Here is an 18,915-nt window from a genome sequence, read left to right as displayed (position 1 = left end):
CATACATAATGATATAGCTAAGACTTTAATAGTTTGTGGTGTCTTTTCACATCTAAACAAATAAGTGAGTTTATGCAACAGTTGTGTTGAAAAAGGTCACATACTTACAAATGAAATGGAATAAGCAATTTATATATAAGCTTTTTTAATTCTGTAAAGTTTACTAAGATTATTTTTAAACTATATGTAGTCTCAGAGTCAGCTATATTGTGATACCGTCATTTCTTGGAATAGTTTGTTTCAGTATCCAATTAATTTTAGAGTTATACCATATGGATTTGACATGCATGCATTCGTAGCTGTTATCAAGAACTTTAATGGCCTACTAATCCTCTCCTATGAATAAAGCCTTTTCCTTTGTAAAACTAGAAGAATGTGGCAGAATAGAAAAAAGAAGAGTTTTTACACCTCCTCTTGTCAGTCTGAATGATTCACTAGTCATGGTAGGCTGTATTCTCTGTGTCAATAAAATTAAATAATCAGTACCTGTAAGTTAAATCACTTCTCACACCCACTAGTAAAAATATGACAATAAAGCTATTCCCATTATAGTTTCCTTTTTTTCATTGAACATAATTACATATAGTTTAGAGACTAAATCTATAAGACATAAAAAGATACCTAAAACTTTTTCTCTGTAGGTGATAAATTAAACAAAAGGGAAGATATGTTTCTGCAGAAGTACAGTTTGTTATTCTTACAGGGACAAGACATTGAGGCACAATAAAGTATCTTTTGTTTATTTAATTATAGTCCCTATAAATGTCATTAGGATACTAGGAAAATAGTACTTTTGACTTGAAAATTAACTGCATGATGCAGTAGTTTTAAAATGGATATAGATTTGTAATGTGAAATGTTGGTTTAACACTTGCACTATTTCAGTAGAATAAAGGTACGTATTATGAGTTGCATGGCTAGATCTTTCAAGTACCTGTATTGGGTCTTGGCAGCTCAATGGATCTCCTAATTTACGCATGTGTAATTCTGGAACTCTTTAACAGAAAAGATTTTAAGCCTTCTTTAGGGAAATAATTATGGCATTTAGACTTTCTGTCTTTTTATCCAATTTAGAAGTAGCATAAATGTCTAATTAAAAGGCAGATGACATTCAGTCTTAGTAAGGACGCATACCAAAGTTATTCAAGCAGTGGAAGTATTATATGAAGAAGAGGTTAGGGCAGTGCAAAGAATTATTAGGAATATATCTAAACAGGTTAATTTTGTTGGTTTGGAGTGAAAATGGCTGCAGACTTTACGTACTGAAGTTTGTAAATAATTTAATTTAGCATTTGTCCATGAAAGGTATGCAATTTACCTTTATTTTAGAACATAATTCAATATCATTTTAGAATGCATGATAGATCTTCAGTGTCACAGAAAAGGAGATGGTCACACTGGAGACTTTTAAGACAGATAGTAGGCAAGCCAACTAGTCTGAATCCATAGTGTCTTTTGAGATACTTTTAAGGGCCGAGTCATTCATGTGTACATAGGTCTTCTAACTCTTAAGCTCTTTCAATATGCCCTCAATCCCCAAGCTCCTGTGACTTAGCATGCAAGAACAGATATGTTGAAGAGAGGCTTTGTTCCTCTGCAAACAAGTGTATGGTGCTTTGTAGCAGGTCAGTGCAGGGATGGTAGGAAGGAATGGACAAGAAGGACAATGATGAGAATTTCTGTTCATGTCTATCACAAAAGAAATCTGGTGGTGCTTCACTAATCTCCTTACTGTATTTTTCATCTATGCTTCCAGGCTGATGAGGCAGCTACTTGTGATTCACAGGAGTCCCATACCATCTGGACATGGTCCTAGATAACCTCATCTAGGCTCCTTTTCCCATCAGGTTGTACTTGATGATCTTTAGAGGTCCCTTCCTACTTGAGCTGTTCTATGCTTTTTTGATCTGTGTGCTGACATTTCAAATTAGGATAAAATGTGTTATCATGAGCATATTTGTAGGAAACAGGGTGCATAGCCTGATAGACTACAGGGAAAGGTAATACTATGACTGAAATCTTCTTCAGGTTTTTGGTTTTCTTCTAGTGTGTGGAGACAAAAATGCTTTTTCCAAAATTAATGTTAATGGCTAAGCTACCCTTTGAGACATCCTGGGAGAAGGAAGTGAGAAGAGATCTGCTCAATGCAGATAGTGAATTTCATGAATGCAATATTACAAACTGCACAAATGGCAGTGAGTCTCTCTCTCTTTCTGTAGGCAGATCTCTGTAATTCCCCAATTTCCTGTGGTGGCTTAAATTGTACTTTGCACTTGGACAGTTTTTTAAACAATAATTGTGATTTTTCCAATATTAGATATGAGCCACGTTTACATCGATACATGACTCTTATCAATAATTGTATCTTTACTCATACAACTTACTGAGAACTCTGCTTGTAATATTTAAATCAGCTATTTCCTTTCTGATACACAAAATACACTGTGAATAATTCTGCCATGCAATTTGTGATTGTAATACATGTTTTCAAAATAATTCCTATTTACTTATGGTTCAGATACTTCCCCCAGTACATTTCAAAACTCAATGTATGTCCTTATACATTTGAGCCACATTCTGTATATATCTCTTTTTGCTTTTTGGTTATTCAATAGTTAATATAAACAGAAAAATACAAATGAAGTTTTTAGCTAGAGTGCTGACTGACTAGTTTTCCACGAGACAGAAATCAGTGGTATTACGTATGGTTTTAAGATCCACAGCATTGGTGATATTTACGAACACATAGTAGGTGTTCATAATTCAGTATGTTTGCGTGCATTTAAGGTGGCATTTTATTGAAGAATCTGAGGTGGGTTGTCATGGAGATTAAAAGCTTTGAAATACTATTTGTTGGTTCTAGTTGTGTTTGCTGGGCTTAAGGATATTTGTTCCACTTACTGAAAGTTTCATTGCAAGAACAGTTACACTTTTGTCTTTATTGCAAAGGCCATTCTAACAGGCTTAGTAAATAGGGACATGGCAAGCACATCCAACTTAAAGGAAATAAATGCTATAGTTTATTTTGGATTGACATTACAATGTTAGTTTCCAAACTGTTAAGATGCTTTTTTTTTTTTTTTTCCCCCCATGGTAGCGTTTCAGGATATTTAGATGTCAGAAAATTGTCAACTTCCCAAACTTTCTGAAACCCTACCAACAAAAAAAGAAAGTTCTAAACATCATCAAATGAAAATATTTGAGTTAGATGAAAATGATAAAGAGATGAAAAGCATCATGTATGTTTACCTAGAGGTTGCTTTTACAGTATTATGTATATTTTCAACTTTCTTTGTATGAAAAGCTAAATAATTTCTGGTGCTTTTTTCTTAAATAATTAGAACAAGAACTTATTGACAAGTTTACCTTCAAAGAGCATTGTTTTCTGTATGAGATCATTGATGTTTTGTAGTTAGTATGGTTGTTTTTCTAACCAATAAATCAATGAAAGTGCTGCAACAAATGCTACATATGTACACAACATCACACACACTTTGAATGAGTAATACAGTTTTCATAACAGACTTGAAGTGATGATTATTAACTAGAATTATATATATTTATATTTAAACTGACACCACAGAATTCTTTTGAGTCTTGACAGATATGTGGAATATTTAAATGGAGTAATTGTAGTTACCAGACCTCCTGGGATTAACCTGCTGGAAAGAAAGTGACATTTTGCAAAGAGAAAAATGAATTTATAGTGTGGAAAAAAAACTTGAAAATGAGGTTATGGCTTGCCTGTTTATAACCATTCAGGAGGAAAATATGTTTACACGGAGTCACTAATATGCTGTAGTGATATGCTTCACTTACACTTAATTATGGAGGTGCTTAAAAAAAATCATATTGGGCTTTGTTTCCCAAAATAGAATAAGTGATACTGATGAGTTGTTTTGTGTTGGTAGGTTCATGTTCAGAGTCGATTATGTGCTATCTTCTTTTTTTTTTTTTTTGTGAGATATAACTCTATTGAATCAATGTGCTCCATGCCAACGCAGAAAGAATATATCCCAAAGGGAACAGTAGCAAATTCTCTCTGGCACAAACTACTTTTTGATAAATCTCATCCTTTCACTTATTCTCTCGGTTTTGCTCAGATTTTCTATTAGTTTCCTCAATGACAAACACCACCTTCTGATACTTTCCTAAACTGGAGTTGCTTATACTTTCAGAATCACCAAATAATTTAGGTTGGAAGAGATCTCCTGCGGTCATCTGGTCCCACTCAAAGCTACACTGACTAAAATAGGTTATTTGTCTGAATCTTGAATGGTGGTGATGCCACAACTTCCAATCTTTTCCTTTGTTTGACTACGATATAAATATTTTTCCTAACACCTAAATGGAATTTTCCATGTTGCAATTTCTGCCCACCACCTCTCATTATATTATTGAGCACCCTGAGAAGATTCTGACTCTGTTCTTCCATACTCTTCTATTAGGTAGCTGAAAACAGAAATAAGACCTCCCCTTTGCTTATTCTTTCCAAGACTGTCTGAACCTGCTTCTTTCAGCCTCATTTTGTACATCATATGGCCTGTACAAATTAGAAAAATTCAGGATTAAGTGGAAAGATGTTTTACGTGAAATCAGTATCTGAGTAAGAGAGAAGTCCTTTAGCAGTTTGTAGAGTCTCTAGTGTCAAATCTACGTGTAATGCAACAAGATAGTACCATCCATAAGCTAGGAGGTTTTACAGGATGTTAGTTCTCATAGATCATTTCTCAAAAGTCTTGTGAAGAATATTACTTTATGGAATGTAATCTTTTCAATTACTTCTGCATATTGGGCAGAGACTGCATAGTTGCTAATGCCCTTGTGCTTATATGATCTGGAAAGCGTGTTTTCAACTCTCCACCATTACCGTTCTCACAGTGGACTTGTTCACTCTATAGTAGTTTCTTGCTGACTTAATCTTCAATTTGTACTGTGAATCCTGCTTGCCATAGCTTGCAGTAACACACGCTGAGATAGCTAGGTTTTGTAAATAGTCTATACAGTCTTATGCTTCTGATGATTTCAGGAGTTTGGAGCATTTTATTCTATGCTTCCTAGAAGCTTTATTTCTTTTACAGAAAAATAATTACTATCTCTATGTAGGCTAAAAGGAAAACTAAGACATAAGAAACTATGAAAAACAGTTCAAGAGAAACTACACTGATGAGTATCAAGTTGACCTCAACTCGTGATCTGCAGCATAAATGATACATAGTGTATGAAAACACTACCTTCCTATGTTATAGAAGTTTCAGTTCATTATAACTTTATACACAATATACACATAATTTACTATTTATGTCATAGTTCCTTACCATCCTCCAATCAGTCAGGAGACAGTAAGCTAAGTTATTTTTATTTCTTAAATGCCCTAGATAAATAAATTTATAGCATATGACTAAAATGAGGTGAAACTCACGTGTGACCTTCCTTCTCTTTCTGTTATAAGCCATTTAGGAGCTAAAACCTGAAGTTACTACCATTGTTTTTCATGTAACTGTGATTATTAGTTAACTTTAACTGTTATTAGAAGGAATTGAAATGCTGTCACCAATTTCTTTTAGACAGCAAAAATATCTTGTATTTCCCACAGCACAGTCATTTCAACCTTTACTGCAAATCAAACATACCCAAAAAGAGAACCATCTGCCATGCTCTTTTGTGACCTTTGCTGACATAGGGAGCAAAAGGGGATTTCTGAGAATGTATCTATACTGTTAATTGCTGCAACAAAACATACAACCTTTTAATTGAAAAGAAACATTTATTTGCAAAACAGTTTGGCCAGATATTTCTTGAAGGTAATTTCATGCAATACCAATTATGGAATGATCCCTCTTTTCTTCATAAACAAACAAACAAACAAACAAATAAATACCAAGTCCCCTTTAAAATATTTGATTCTTTTATCTGTTAGCATTTATCTTCATGAGGGTAGTGTCATCACCTTGTAGTTGTGCATTAAGCTAAGTGTATAATGAGTGATTCGTTCTCTTTCTTAGCTTCTCCTCAAGGGGGAGAATTAAATGTGCAGTCATATATCCCATTTTGGTAGAGTTTTATGTTTTAATTTTTTGGAGATTTGTTCAGAATGTGCCTTAATGGTAGAAAGTTGTTAGAATGAAGGACTCAAGGGACAAAGAATTACAGAACAGAACATTATTATGTATCCTAGTAACTATTCTTCTAATCCTGTCTCAGCCTATACAACCACAAAAGGGCATAAGAAGGAATAAAGACCTATTTTCCTTATCTCAAGAAACTGCATGTGATTCTACAAAGCAGTGCTGGCACTGAGATTCTTAGCTCTTGGAAGCCATTCTGGATAGTGGGGTCTTCTGACTGACATGGAGAAAGATAGGTTGTGCAATCCCACTTGCAAACTGTCCTAGGGGTTTTCTTTCTGAGAGCTAAACATTACGGGCAAGTCATGTTGGAAAAGGGATTGCAATATTCTTTGCTATTCGAGGGGAATGGTGCTACCTACCAAACAATAGGTGACTGGTTGTATAAACCCCTTGTTTAAAGTCACTTTGCACAGATAGTAATTTTTCATTACTGATAAGAAGTCGGGCAAGTATAAGAGTCAGTGGTTTGAAGACTGCAGATTCTGCAAAATGCCTGTCTGCCCAGGACCTGTTTTTAAAGATTTTACTAAGATTTCTTTCATCTTCTGCATTTGCCTTTTTTCATATTTTTGTCTTTTGGATTGTCACTGTGACAGTAAGGTAGTATTCTAACTAGATAAAATCTTTAGGTAAAGCTTAATATATGTCTGTTCTTCTCCAGTTTAATCTTACATGTTTTGTTGAATACAGGGAGAATAAAAAGAGAAGGAAAAGAGGGAAATATTTGCCCAATATGAGAGAGAGTTACAAAATGAGCATTCAACTTGAAGAGAATGTCAGGGAACAACAGTACCTTATACTGTACTCTAAAAAATTGTAAAAAGTACAAAGGTTCATAACATATTGTAAAGAAAATTCTTTAGAAACTGCTCTGTTATCTTGGAGGTAACAGACACACCATATGCTGTGTCTGGCAGTTGCTATGGCAACTACTTTTAAAATTTAACATGGGGAAACTGTTGCCTAAAATCTCTATGACTTGGGGCCAAATTTTCATGATGCTGAGCACCAAGGAAGAGTAAGAACGACATAAAGGAAACCTTAAAATATCTTTCCTGCTTGTTTTTGAAATTTTATCTTGGAATACTTATTCTTGCTTTTTGCAGGAGATTGCCAGTCCTGGATTCCTGAGAGCATTCAAAAGGGAATTAATGGGTATGGTGCTTTGACTTCTTCTGACAGGAGGACGATTACCATATCTTAAGTTTAATACTGTGCAAACTACTTACAGAGAAATGTAGGAAAACCTGAATTGTTCATTGAGGAATTTTGTGTATAAATTGTGATATTTATCTGGATGTAGTCTTTCTGTCATTGTTTTTTGTTCTCTAAAGTTCTCACATAAAAGTCAAACAATAGTAAAATTCTTGAAGGAAATAGATGTGAAGATAACACATCTTAATAGTCTGCCAGTACATTTTCTTTGGACAAAGTTTCAGTCTTTGAACTATGATAGCACCGTTCCACCAGCTTTCTGCATAGTGCATTTCTGGAGGAAGAGGCTGAAAGTAACAGATAAATACAAAAATTAATGCAAATACAATTGAAAAAATTTTGTTTATCTTCCCCAAAGAAGGTCTATTAGGCCATAATACAATAAATGCTATTAAAATAAGCCCAGAACCTCAGTAACCAGGTTTCTGTGGCCAAACTGCATCATCAGTTCCACCTTATCCTCTTTTTACAGCATCTCATAGAAAAGACTGCAAATGTAGGACATAATTTAGCAAAAATACAGTATCATGTACTGTAGATCTTAGCAAAACGGTCTATACAAACTGCATAATGTAGCCTGGAATCATTTATGAATGGACTGAAACAAAAGTCACTGAATTGTATGGATTCTGTCTATAGACTTCACTAGACTTTCTTTCAGACTCTGCTCGTGATGTTGACCTTTTACTGATACATATCAGATTACTCATTACTAAAAATATCTCATGTTTTGAGCACACATCACATAACACCAAATTTTTAAAACTAAATCTTTTAAAAAAGACATACACATAAAAACCAAGCAAACAAGACACAACTTAGATAATGTTTGATCCTTGAAAGAAAGCTTAATTGGTCTCAAAGGGATTTATTTCATGCTGTTAGGTCACACAGTGTTAAGTACTTTCTCTAAGTTCCCTCTCCAAAATATTGTATCCTGAAAGCTATTATACTGTGATTTTCTCCATCACAAGCTGTCACAAAATTGTAAGTGTGTTTATTCAACAGGAAGAGTTTAAACTTCAAACCTATGTAGACAGTTCACTCAGTGCTCTTGGAGTAGGTTGATTTTTTTACCTTCTAAAAAAATGCCTATCTTTAAATGTACCCTCTACAAGAACGTGGATCATTTTCCTGTCTTCGTCCCTTCTTTGTCTGCCACTTATTGATGACATCTTAACTTCTTGCAATTATTTTATTTATTTTAATGAACAGAAGCAGTGGAGAAGGTTAAACTGGCTTGCAAATAATGTGATATTGACTATGAAAATGGCACACACATGTATTACCTGATAAATTCTTAATACGTAAGGATCAGAAATGAGTAGAAGAGGTTGGGAGAAAGTGTGGAAAAGCTTTTCTTTTTCTGTTACAAATTCTCTTTAAGTTTTGGGCAGACTGTTGTAAAATGGCTAGAGCTTCACTGAAGGAGACTAGATTTAATGTGGCAGAGCCAGCTGTTAAAATTACAGCTGGTTTCTGGACTTACTAATAAAAAAGCTTCTTAGCACATTTTGTTCTTTGCTGCTGCTTCATCTGAAGGGATACTGTGGTTGGCTCCTTCTCCTCATTTCCCTGCCCATGCAGATTTGGATCTGGAAGTTTCTGCTATTTCTGGGAGAAATATATTCCTTGTTAACTGCTTATTCCTAATCCTGATCTTCATCTCTCTCCCTGTACTGTGGGAACTTCTCTACAGTAATGCTCAGAATTTCTGGAGAAGTTTACTCTGCAGTTCATTTTTGAAAGAGTTACACATGATTTTGCCACAGATCTGGCAATTCTATAAACTGCATCTAAGTATTTGCAAATGCCAACCCACCGCTGAGTATACATTAAGGCACTGATGTTCACAGTATAGCTGATAGCTAGTGGAAATGAATTAATCTGTATTGACACATTTGGAAGTTTCACATCTTTTTCCACTTAACATGCTAACGTGATAATTGCTAGACTGATGATTTTTCCAGTGACACGTCTCCTTTTGTCAATATTTAGACCTGTGTATAGAAAGCTTATCTATCACACCTGGCTAATTTTCACTTAATTTAAAAATAAATGGAACATGTTTAGTTTGCAAGGTTAGCAGAACAAAAAGAGGTTTTTATAAACATCTTTCTTGAAACATTCTTTGAAGGATAGGAACAGATAACGACAAAAGGATACAAACTCTGGCTGAAATGATGCTAGATTCCACAAAACAGTCAATTATTTTAATGCCTAAATAAATTGAATATTGAAGTTGAAACTTCATTTCATTTACCTTTTAATGCAAATGAAAGCAAAGATAATGCTTAGGGAATTAATATAGACAGTAGTATTTTGAGTACTTGGAGGAACTGAAAAACTGCATTAGCCTTAGTTTTGTTCAGTTTCAGTGCTATCTGCAGGATTGATCCACAAGAATGAGAATGACCTGACAGACCTGTAAGAATAGGTATCACAACCTTGAAATGAATAATTAAACCACTCTTAAAATGCCTAAATAATTTTTTGCATTAAATACAGCATTTCATCTACAATACAACTCTCATTCGTGCCATAGTTTTTCACATTTGTTTTGGTTTTGTATGTATTGGGGTAAAAAGTTTATTCTCTTTATTCACTTCTAAGATGAATTGTGCTCATGTTACTTAAAGCTTTTATTCTATAGTAGTACTTACACAATTTTGCTTTATTGTGATAAACATCTGGTATTCTACTCTGAATACAGAAAATTCAGTCATGGTCAGCTTTTACTTATTCTAAATGGTTGTGAAATCTTGAAATCTTGCATGTAATACAAAGGTTTCACAGGATTTTCAGTATTACATCTATCATTTATCATAAAGTTTTGAAGTCATTGAGTTAGTTTTTTTTTTTTTCCCACCTTTATCTTCAGAAAATGAGAAGCCACTTTTAGATTCTGCTTTTGTCTCACAATCTGGAAGATAGCTAATAATCTACAAATATGCCACTGCAAATTGGCAATGTGCATCTATACATGTAAGATGCATAATTTGCACTTTCTTCTACCAGACCATTATTGTAACTAGTTCTTCTTTATGATTGTTTCCAGTATTACAAACCTAAAACCTGAAAAAAACTTTTTGTATTATGCATTTTTATGAAATTCAAGAGTCTTTGCATGATCAATTATTATGACAGCCTTGCTGATATACTTTCAACTTGCTTTGAAGTCCTTGGTGCAACTTGTGCTGAAACCTGGAAATTGACTGCTTTCACTGACACTGCATATTTGACACAGTGCTTCTTTGCTGAAGACCTCTTCACTGATTTGTACCTAATTCTGTGTGTCTTTGAAACTCTGAGCATTGCCATTTGGCTATACTCATATCCCATCTTAATTCCCATTTATTATGTTTTATTTACCATGTACCATTTCAGATACTACCTCTCAGCAAATTCAAAGAGTTGCATTTGCTTATGAAAGGTCTCAGACATCTTGTCTTTGATCAGACATCAGGTATTCTGTATGTCACTATTTTTTCTTATGCAGCTCCATATATGAGGGCTGCTCTGAAAGTAATGCCTCCTATTTTATTATGTTGGCCCAAAACTTGAGAGGTGGATGGTGGTGGTATGGCAGTAGAGGTTGAACTTTCCCACCAATATTCCGGAGGCTTTATGTTTGGAGCAACCAACATACTTCAACATTATTGCGCAGGCCTTAAAAAACAGAAATGTCATTAAGTGGAAAGAAAACATGCTTTTGCAGTCAACAGTCTTGACAGAAATATGCTGAATTGTACTGAATTATTCTGTCTTGCTAATCTTGCAAAGGACTTTGCAAGTCTTTCTGATACTGCTGAAAGGTTGTATGTAGCTTTACTATACCTTGCAAACACAGCTGAGTATCTGATTTCCTGAGTGTTAGTATGCTTTTTTTCAGAAAAATCTGGAAATATTGCCTTCATTTCTTTCAATTCTCTGCCTGTTTCCCACCCAGACTGAGAGATTCAGATGGCTTGTTTTTGACAAAGAGATTAGATTCTCCTGATGCCATATATTAGAAGTGCTCGAATATCCGCAGATTGTCAGTTACTTAAAAGGTCAGGATTAGAATTGACTTATACCCTTTCACAAGACTGTACCCATAAACTTCTAGAAGCAATAAAACTAAACTGCAGCCCACACAATCAGCTTTCAGATCCTGTGATACATGGTTCATTTCTGTGTGTTTTATATGCTATAATTATTTGCATAAGTGAGAATTTAAGGATTTGTTGTAATAAAGATATAAATTCCTAGGTTTCATGTTTCTTAAATTTAACATATGGTTTAGATTTTCAAAGAATTTTAAAAATTAAACAAAAGTCTATATTTTAAAATTATTGCAATTTTGATCCCAAGACCAAGTACAGGGAACATCTGATGATGCTTGAATGCTTGTAGTTGATAATGCTGTGAAGCAGGGTATAGCTTTGCCAAATCCATGCCTCTTTTGGAATTACCAAATTTCTTCATGGGTTTGTTCTTCTGTAGGTATATTTGCACAGAAAGAGAACATTAGGATTCCGGTAGAGAAATACATAAAAACAACAGAAACTTGCTTTGCCTTAAGACTGGACAGTGTTATAATCACCCTCTACAGCTTTAGGAAACAAAACTCTTGGTTTTGCATTTAAATCTGTTTGGCAATATGCACTATGTCTCTGCACTATGTCTCCCAGCCACTTGGCTATTTGTAGAATTTGCTGTATTCAGGGGGTTTGAAATACTTTAAAACAAATTGAGCTGAATGGGGATCTTAAACCATTTCCTGATTGGTGTGTCTTCTAGCCCCTAATGTGCCTTTCTAGGTCTTAGTTATTTCCTTTTCATAAAAAAATAATTGCTCTTAAAAATGTCTGGTTGGATTTCTTTTGTAAAGAGAACTGAACTGAGGAGCTCTAGGCAGATTAACTGGGCTGCTTCGTTTAGCAGGCTCTCTGAGCTTTGAAGAATGCTTCAAAAGTATGGAATAAAGCTCTTTTTCTTCCTATTTTTACATGGGCTAACAACTTCCCAGTCTTTTAATTTGCTGTCCTGTTGCATTAGAGTTCATTATCTTTGTGTTACAGTTTAGTAATTCTGTCTGAGTTTCTATCCTTTCTCTCTTCTGAGTCCCTGCTGAAAATGGCAATACAAGTAACACAGCAGAAGCTTGTATACAGACAGAAGATATAATGAGAATAGCACTTCTCGTGGGAATTAAATGCTGCATCGCAGGGTTTCATTTGCAAATATCTGCAATGGAAAAGCATATTTAAAAGTGCATTCAGATTCACTGTTTGGAGTCTCCTCTGTACTATGTTTGCACTGTTCACATTATAAAATAAGGGATGCAGTTTGAAGCTGGTTGAGGATTAGATATATAAATTCAGAGAAAATAAAGTCTGAACATTGTTTTAAGGTACAAGAAGGACAAGAGTGACTTTAAATCTACAACAGAATTCAAAAGCAATTTGCAAATATTGTTTATTAATATATTTATTTTAGAACTGAGGAATTCAAACAGCAAAAAATTCAAGTGACTTGAAGTTGTCAAATGTTTTTTGTCCAGATAATAACAAACTACAGGTCTTCAAAATCCTGTATTCCTCTGGGAGATTAGAAGATTTGAAACAAGATGATCATACTGGCTTTGAATTGGCTTTTGATTATGTTATGAGAAGTCCAGATAAAGTTTTTTGCAACATAATAAAAGATGGAGAGAATAGATATGTGGATAGTTTATACATGAAACTGCTGTTAATTCAGTGAAATGGCTAGCTATTGTCATAATTAAATGTATTCAGAGAGTTACTAACTGGAAAAAAAAAAAAAAAGATGTGGAAAAAATTACAGTGGCTCTTGTGTGAGATGAGTTCCCTGTGACCTTCAAAGGATTTCAATCAAATCCTTTCCTTATTTAATATGAAACTTTGGAAAAGCTTAAAATGTCAATGTAGGTGTTTTTTCTTTTAATGACAAAGAATGCAAAACTTCCAGAAAGGCAATCTTGACTTTCAAAGAGATCTTGTCAGTACTGTTGATGTCAGTATCAAAAGAAGTTAATAATTATCTGAAGAAAACACATTTCTCTTAGTTACTTTTTTAACGTACAAAATTTCTCAGGTTAATCACAGAAGCAGATCTGCAGGGGTATGTACTGCACACCTTCACTTTTGCAGCACGCTGTCTAAATGCTACCAAGATTCATAGAGGCAATTATAGCATTATACCTTCTCTGGCATGACTAAACTTACATTTGATAGGCTGCAAAAAGAAAAACCTGGTAGTTATCTTAAACATATATTTCTTGTTCTGTATAATTATACCAAAGTAATAGGCTGCTTTTTTGATATCTATATGTCACGTGCTTGGCCATGTTGTATATCATTTAAAGGAGACTATAGCAGATATTGGAAGTGAGCAAGAAACCTATAGAAAATTGTGAGTGAATTTCAGTTCCATATGATTGGTTTTTGCTTGAGAGAAATAAATCTCAGCATTGCTGTAAAATGTCGTGGGCATTTATTTCGGCTAGACTGGGCTCTTTTTTTGTGGAGTACTTGTACTGATTTTGATCTGTATTCCACTTCTGAAAGCTCTGAACTCTTGAAGCTTCCTGAGGACTTCCCAACAAGAGTTTACTTTCTAAATGAATTGCCATCAAGATCATTCGGAAAATCTAGACGATGAAAGAACTAAAAATGCCTTACTGCAAATGAAGCAGTGATCATTCTTTCTTTTCTCTGAGGAAGAAATGAAATTCTAATACAGTAGTTCCCTTTGGATGCTCTTTAAAATTTCCTTCAGAAGGCAATAGGATAGTTCTGCCTACACACTACTTTGGTTGGAATTGTTCATGATGATGGAGACAATGACATCTTCAATTCTGCTCAACAGGAATTATCAGTGGAATAGAGCACAGCAACATTTATTCATTTATTTATTATGTTCCATTTTACAGAAATTTTTAGGGTTTTAAAGCTTAAAAAGGCACATCTTTTGCCTATTATGTTTCTTTCAAAGCTACATCCATGAGAAGTAAAAGGAGCTTGAAAATGCTATAAATTCAAAATTTTTCACATACTAATTTTCCCTTCTTTGGATTTTTCATAAAGACAAATTAGGCAGCACATTTCTGTGCCTTAGTTTCCTCAGCTGGAAAAGGAGGGGAAAAAAGATGCTGTGCTAACTCCCACATATATTTGGTGGATAAATGCATTTGAAGAGCTTGTATAGAAATCTTTACATGAGGATATTTACAATAACGATTGCTTTATTTTGCCTGGGCTCTTATCAAAAGAACACAGGGTTAATTCTGGAAGCTAATTCTTGGAGCTATGCTGTTGTATGAATCTAACCTTGGTATTATTCAGTGCTATGTTCTAAAAAACACCACAGTTTTTTTTTTTTTTTTTTTTTTTTTTTTTTTCAAATAGTACTGCACAGTAATTACAATTGCCATAGAGGCAGGAGCTAAGCAATTAAATTCTCCATAGGTGTCGCATGTAATTGTTCCTAGCGAATCAGAAGATTAAACAGGGCAACAATGCACAGCACAAGATAGCCTAAACTTAGTTTTTCCTGCAGAACTGCAAATAGTAGCAAATCAAAAGGCTGTTCTCCTCAATTACCACTGTATGAGGCATCAAGCTAAAAGCAGGCTCACTCTGTAATGTTTTCTATACAACTACAGTATGTACATACAATGCAAGCCTTTATGCACTACCTAATAGACAATATTATACACACAATTATTGCTAACTTTCATTTTACAGGGAGAAATCACTGGTGAGCCTAGGAAATTGGTCTCTTGGCTTCCCCAGCAAGCAATATGTTGACTAAACTAAGGGAACAGTTTTACTTCCTGAAACCAGTAGAGAATATTTATACTTAAACACATTTCTTCACAACTTACAGTATGTTGTATTAGGTGAGAGTCTCTGCACTGGATAGATGGCAGCCTCTGCGAGGTTTGCAAGCTGGAGCTTGTGGAGCACTTCAACAAGTTTACACATTTCCTCTCTCTCTTTATTGGGAAATCAGCCACCCTGCTGATCAGGAGCCCAACTGGGACTTGAACTGAAGTCATCAGAAGTCAAAAAGCTGGAACAATAAAAATGATGTAGGCTATGGGAAGAAATTGACATTCTTGTACTTCATTGTAATGTAGTGGTTTCATCAGTGATTATACATATATATTTTGCTCTGAGCCAAAATAAGTATTGGTGCAAGACAAAATATCTGTCATCTGCTTTTGCCGGGATTTTATAGTCTCAAGTCATTATTTCTTTAATCAGCTTTTCAAGAGCTGTAAGGCAGCAAGCTATCTCAGTAATGAGTTTCTTCCTATTGTAGGTTAACTGCTTGTTGAGATTTCCATTCAGCTGGAGAAACCGTCTTGCTCTCTGACATGTTTTTACTGATTATCAGGGTTACTGGGTGCACTGTGCACTGAATTATAATTGGCAGCTATATATTTTTAGTGAGAAAAATGGGAAGTGCTGCTCATGAAATCCTTGGGAATTCAAGTGCTGTCTATGAGACAAAACTGATTCATAAGATGTAATGATTCACACATCAGAAGAAATTTATAAATCAACTTTCCTATTTATGAAATGCTCACCTGAGGCATAAACAAAGGAAATGAAGTTGCGAAAATCCTCTGAACATACAATTATTCATGTTGTTATAACGAGTATTGTTTTAATTACTGTACAAAGTCACCAGCTGACAAATGGATTTTAACTTTCAGCATATTACTTGCTTTATCTACAAGATGAAATAACTCAATTGTACTAAAAAATAACTATAAAATTGCATTTTATAAGTCTTTCTCTTCGGGATATTAATATAGTAAAAATGCTTAGCTGGATCTTACATTAATAAACTGCAAAGTTGAGAAGCAAGAGAGAAAAAAATGACTGTCAGTAAATTATCTGAAAGATGTGAAGTGAGACAGTGGTATGTAGTATATGTAGTTTAATGCCAGTAACCACAAAGATGCACAATTTCAAATTCTAAAATGATAGAAAGAAATATATTGGAGTACATCAAACTTTTATTAATTACAGTCCAATGGGCAATCTCACTCAAGTAGAAAGTATAGGTGCTATCTTTGCCATAGTTATGAAATCTATTAATTCAACTTCTCGAAAAGGCAGGAGTTATAGTGTGAGCCCTCAAACCATCACAGTCAAGCCAGCTGGGGGGAAAAATGAATTCTCTAAAGCAGCAGATATTTGCTGCCAGTTAATTAAAAGGTAATGTCCATAATCTACATTTTCATTAGTAAAAGGCATGTAAAAGGATAAAGAGAATCATTATGGAAAAGAGAATCATCGAGAAATACGGTAGCCAAGGTAACACCGGTTTTTTGTGGAAATGAGATGCATACTTTTTGCAACTATTTTATTAGTGATGACCACTCTACACAAAACATAGCCTTCATTAAATGTATGAGCAAAGAAGTTGCATCTATATTTATTCCACTAGAAATGTTTTAAACACTGCGGAATGAGCCAGCCTGAAGATGAAATGTGACGTAGATTTTTTTCTTTCTAATTTGCATGAGATGATAAGCCACTGTTAATCTACGAATATAGTAGAAAGAGAAGAAATGAAAAATATACTAATAAAGATATTGCTGTAGAACTCTCTCAATGACTCAACATTTCAGTCTATTTTCCTTCAAATATAGCTTGATTTGTAATTGTTTCTACAGTTATTAATAGTGCAATTTTATTACTAAGCTGCTGAAAATTCTGATTTACATCTTGTACAATTAAGTGATGAGTTAAATTCAACCACATATTAGTCTCAATTACTCTAATGCAAAATTGAAGGTGACCTCAATGTGTTTTTGACATTGAGCATACAAAAAGCATTCTGAAAATCAAAATTTTGTATTGTGTCTTGAGAAAAGTGGACCTCAAAAGGCATAGCTTCACTCAAACTTTCACTCTGAAAGCTGATGGTATGACTAAATCCTGTTTCCAGTGAAACTATAACTAATTCTGGATTTACACTATTGTACATTTTAGAAATGTAGCCTGTAGCCATCTGATAAAAAAAGGTAATCCTGCAAATACAGAAAGACTATTTTAGGATGAGAAATAGTCTAACTTGTATGCTGAATAGCTATGTGGGAATTTGCTGCAGTAATTACCCTCCTATCATTAGTGACAAGTAATTGCTATAGCAACCCCACTGCCACCTGTCTCACACACTCTCTCTCTTTCAAACACACACACTCGCACACTCTCTCTCTCTACATATTCATAGTATTGAAACAAAAGCAGAAAAGCTAGTAGCTTAATGTCATTTATTGAATCACTGTTTTTTCTAATCAACAAAATATAACCTCCTCCTCCCTTGCCAACTCCTCATAAATATTTATTAAAAATAAAATGTTTGTGTTGTAGAAAATAGGGCTGTTCAACCAAAGTATCTCGATTCAGCATTAATTCTCTGAGGAAGAGAAAATAGAACTCTCACAGCTTGAGTTCTTTTTTACTTTATTGCTTACGCTGGGCCTGAGACTGATTTCACAGGTACGGATGTGAAGTCTAACAAAGACAACCATATAATATATGTAAAACTGATTTAGTATTCACAGTCAGGGCCACTGAAATTAGTTCTCTTTCTTTTAGACTCATCTAAAAGACCATGTAAATCTGTTTTTTGCAGCATTCTGTCAGCACCAGACATCACATGCATGCACTTACAATTTGTACCAAATAATTTAATCTCTTAAGCAGTGGGTGGGGACTGAAGAAGAGATAGCAAGGTTTCCCCATAGCATCATCTCACCCTGGTTCCAGTCCTCTGTTTTGCTACTGCTCTTGGCAATATCAATGGAACCTGATTTTGAAACCTTTAAATAATCTACACAATATCAGTTTGTTGTGTTTGAGAATACTAGATATTTTCTGTACCCTATTTTTGGTCAGTGAAAGAAGAGGTGAGGACTGCTGCTGATCCTTCTCCTCCATACCATCCAAAACTCCAGTCTTGCACCCTCAGTTACAAGCGCTCTCCATAGCGGGATGCTCCTGTTACATCAGCACTGGACATAAAATGGGCTAAGAGCTTTATCTCCACTAGATGTCCCCAGCATACCAATAAACAGAGTTTAGATGTACAAAATTTACAGATCTCTCTCTAACCTTATCACTCAGCATGAACAAATGTGAAGATGAGATAAAACAGCATTTTAAATACGAAAGAACTGTAAGGAAATGCAAGAACAGCATGCCTTGACATAAGCCATTTGCATCCCACATGCTTATTCCACATCTTGTGATCAAAGGAGATTATTCTTATTTCATTCTTAATATACATGTTTTGTTTTGTTTTGTTTCTAATTGAGGACATATATTTTCTCATTTTGTTCACTCATTTTGTTGTTAACACTGCTGAAGAAGAGAATGGAAATCTCTACAAAATTGCAGTGGCATTCTTTATTTTTTTGGATGAACAAATCATATGAAATACTATTTCAGATAAGATCTTGATTGGAAAAGTAAATCTATGCTATTTATTTGTGGAAATGAACCTTACCATTTTCAGATTTTTGCTAAATAGAAAATAGACT

The 18,915-nt window shown here is 34.4% G+C and overlaps 1 protein-coding gene across 4 annotated transcripts in view; it reads right to left on the bottom strand.

The window, feature by feature from the left end:
* LOC116216677 (uncharacterized) overlaps positions 1-18,915 on the bottom strand; it is a 201,823-nt gene that overhangs the window by 8,935 nt on the left and 173,973 nt on the right. For 2 of the 4 annotated variants that reach the window (XR_014883617.1, XM_085225144.1), the window contains one exon: positions 15,238-15,425. The exons of the other annotated variants lie outside the window; for them this stretch is intronic. Coding sequence is in view for 1 of the 2 variants with exons in the window: in XM_085225144.1 (XP_085081270.1) it covers positions 15,362-15,425 (64 nt within the window). In the remaining variant the exon portion in view is untranslated. The remainder of the gene's footprint in view (positions 1-15,237; positions 15,426-18,915) is intronic. 4 annotated transcript variants of the gene reach the window in all.

Source organism: Meleagris gallopavo, chromosome 5, assembly GCF_905368555.1.
Source record: "Meleagris gallopavo chromosome 5, MGAL_WU_HG_1.1, whole genome shotgun sequence".
NCBI classification, from domain to species: domain Eukaryota; kingdom Metazoa; phylum Chordata; class Aves; order Galliformes; family Phasianidae; genus Meleagris; species Meleagris gallopavo.
Note: the sequence above shows the minus strand (reverse complement) of the source record. Positions and strands in the feature narration are given on the sequence as shown.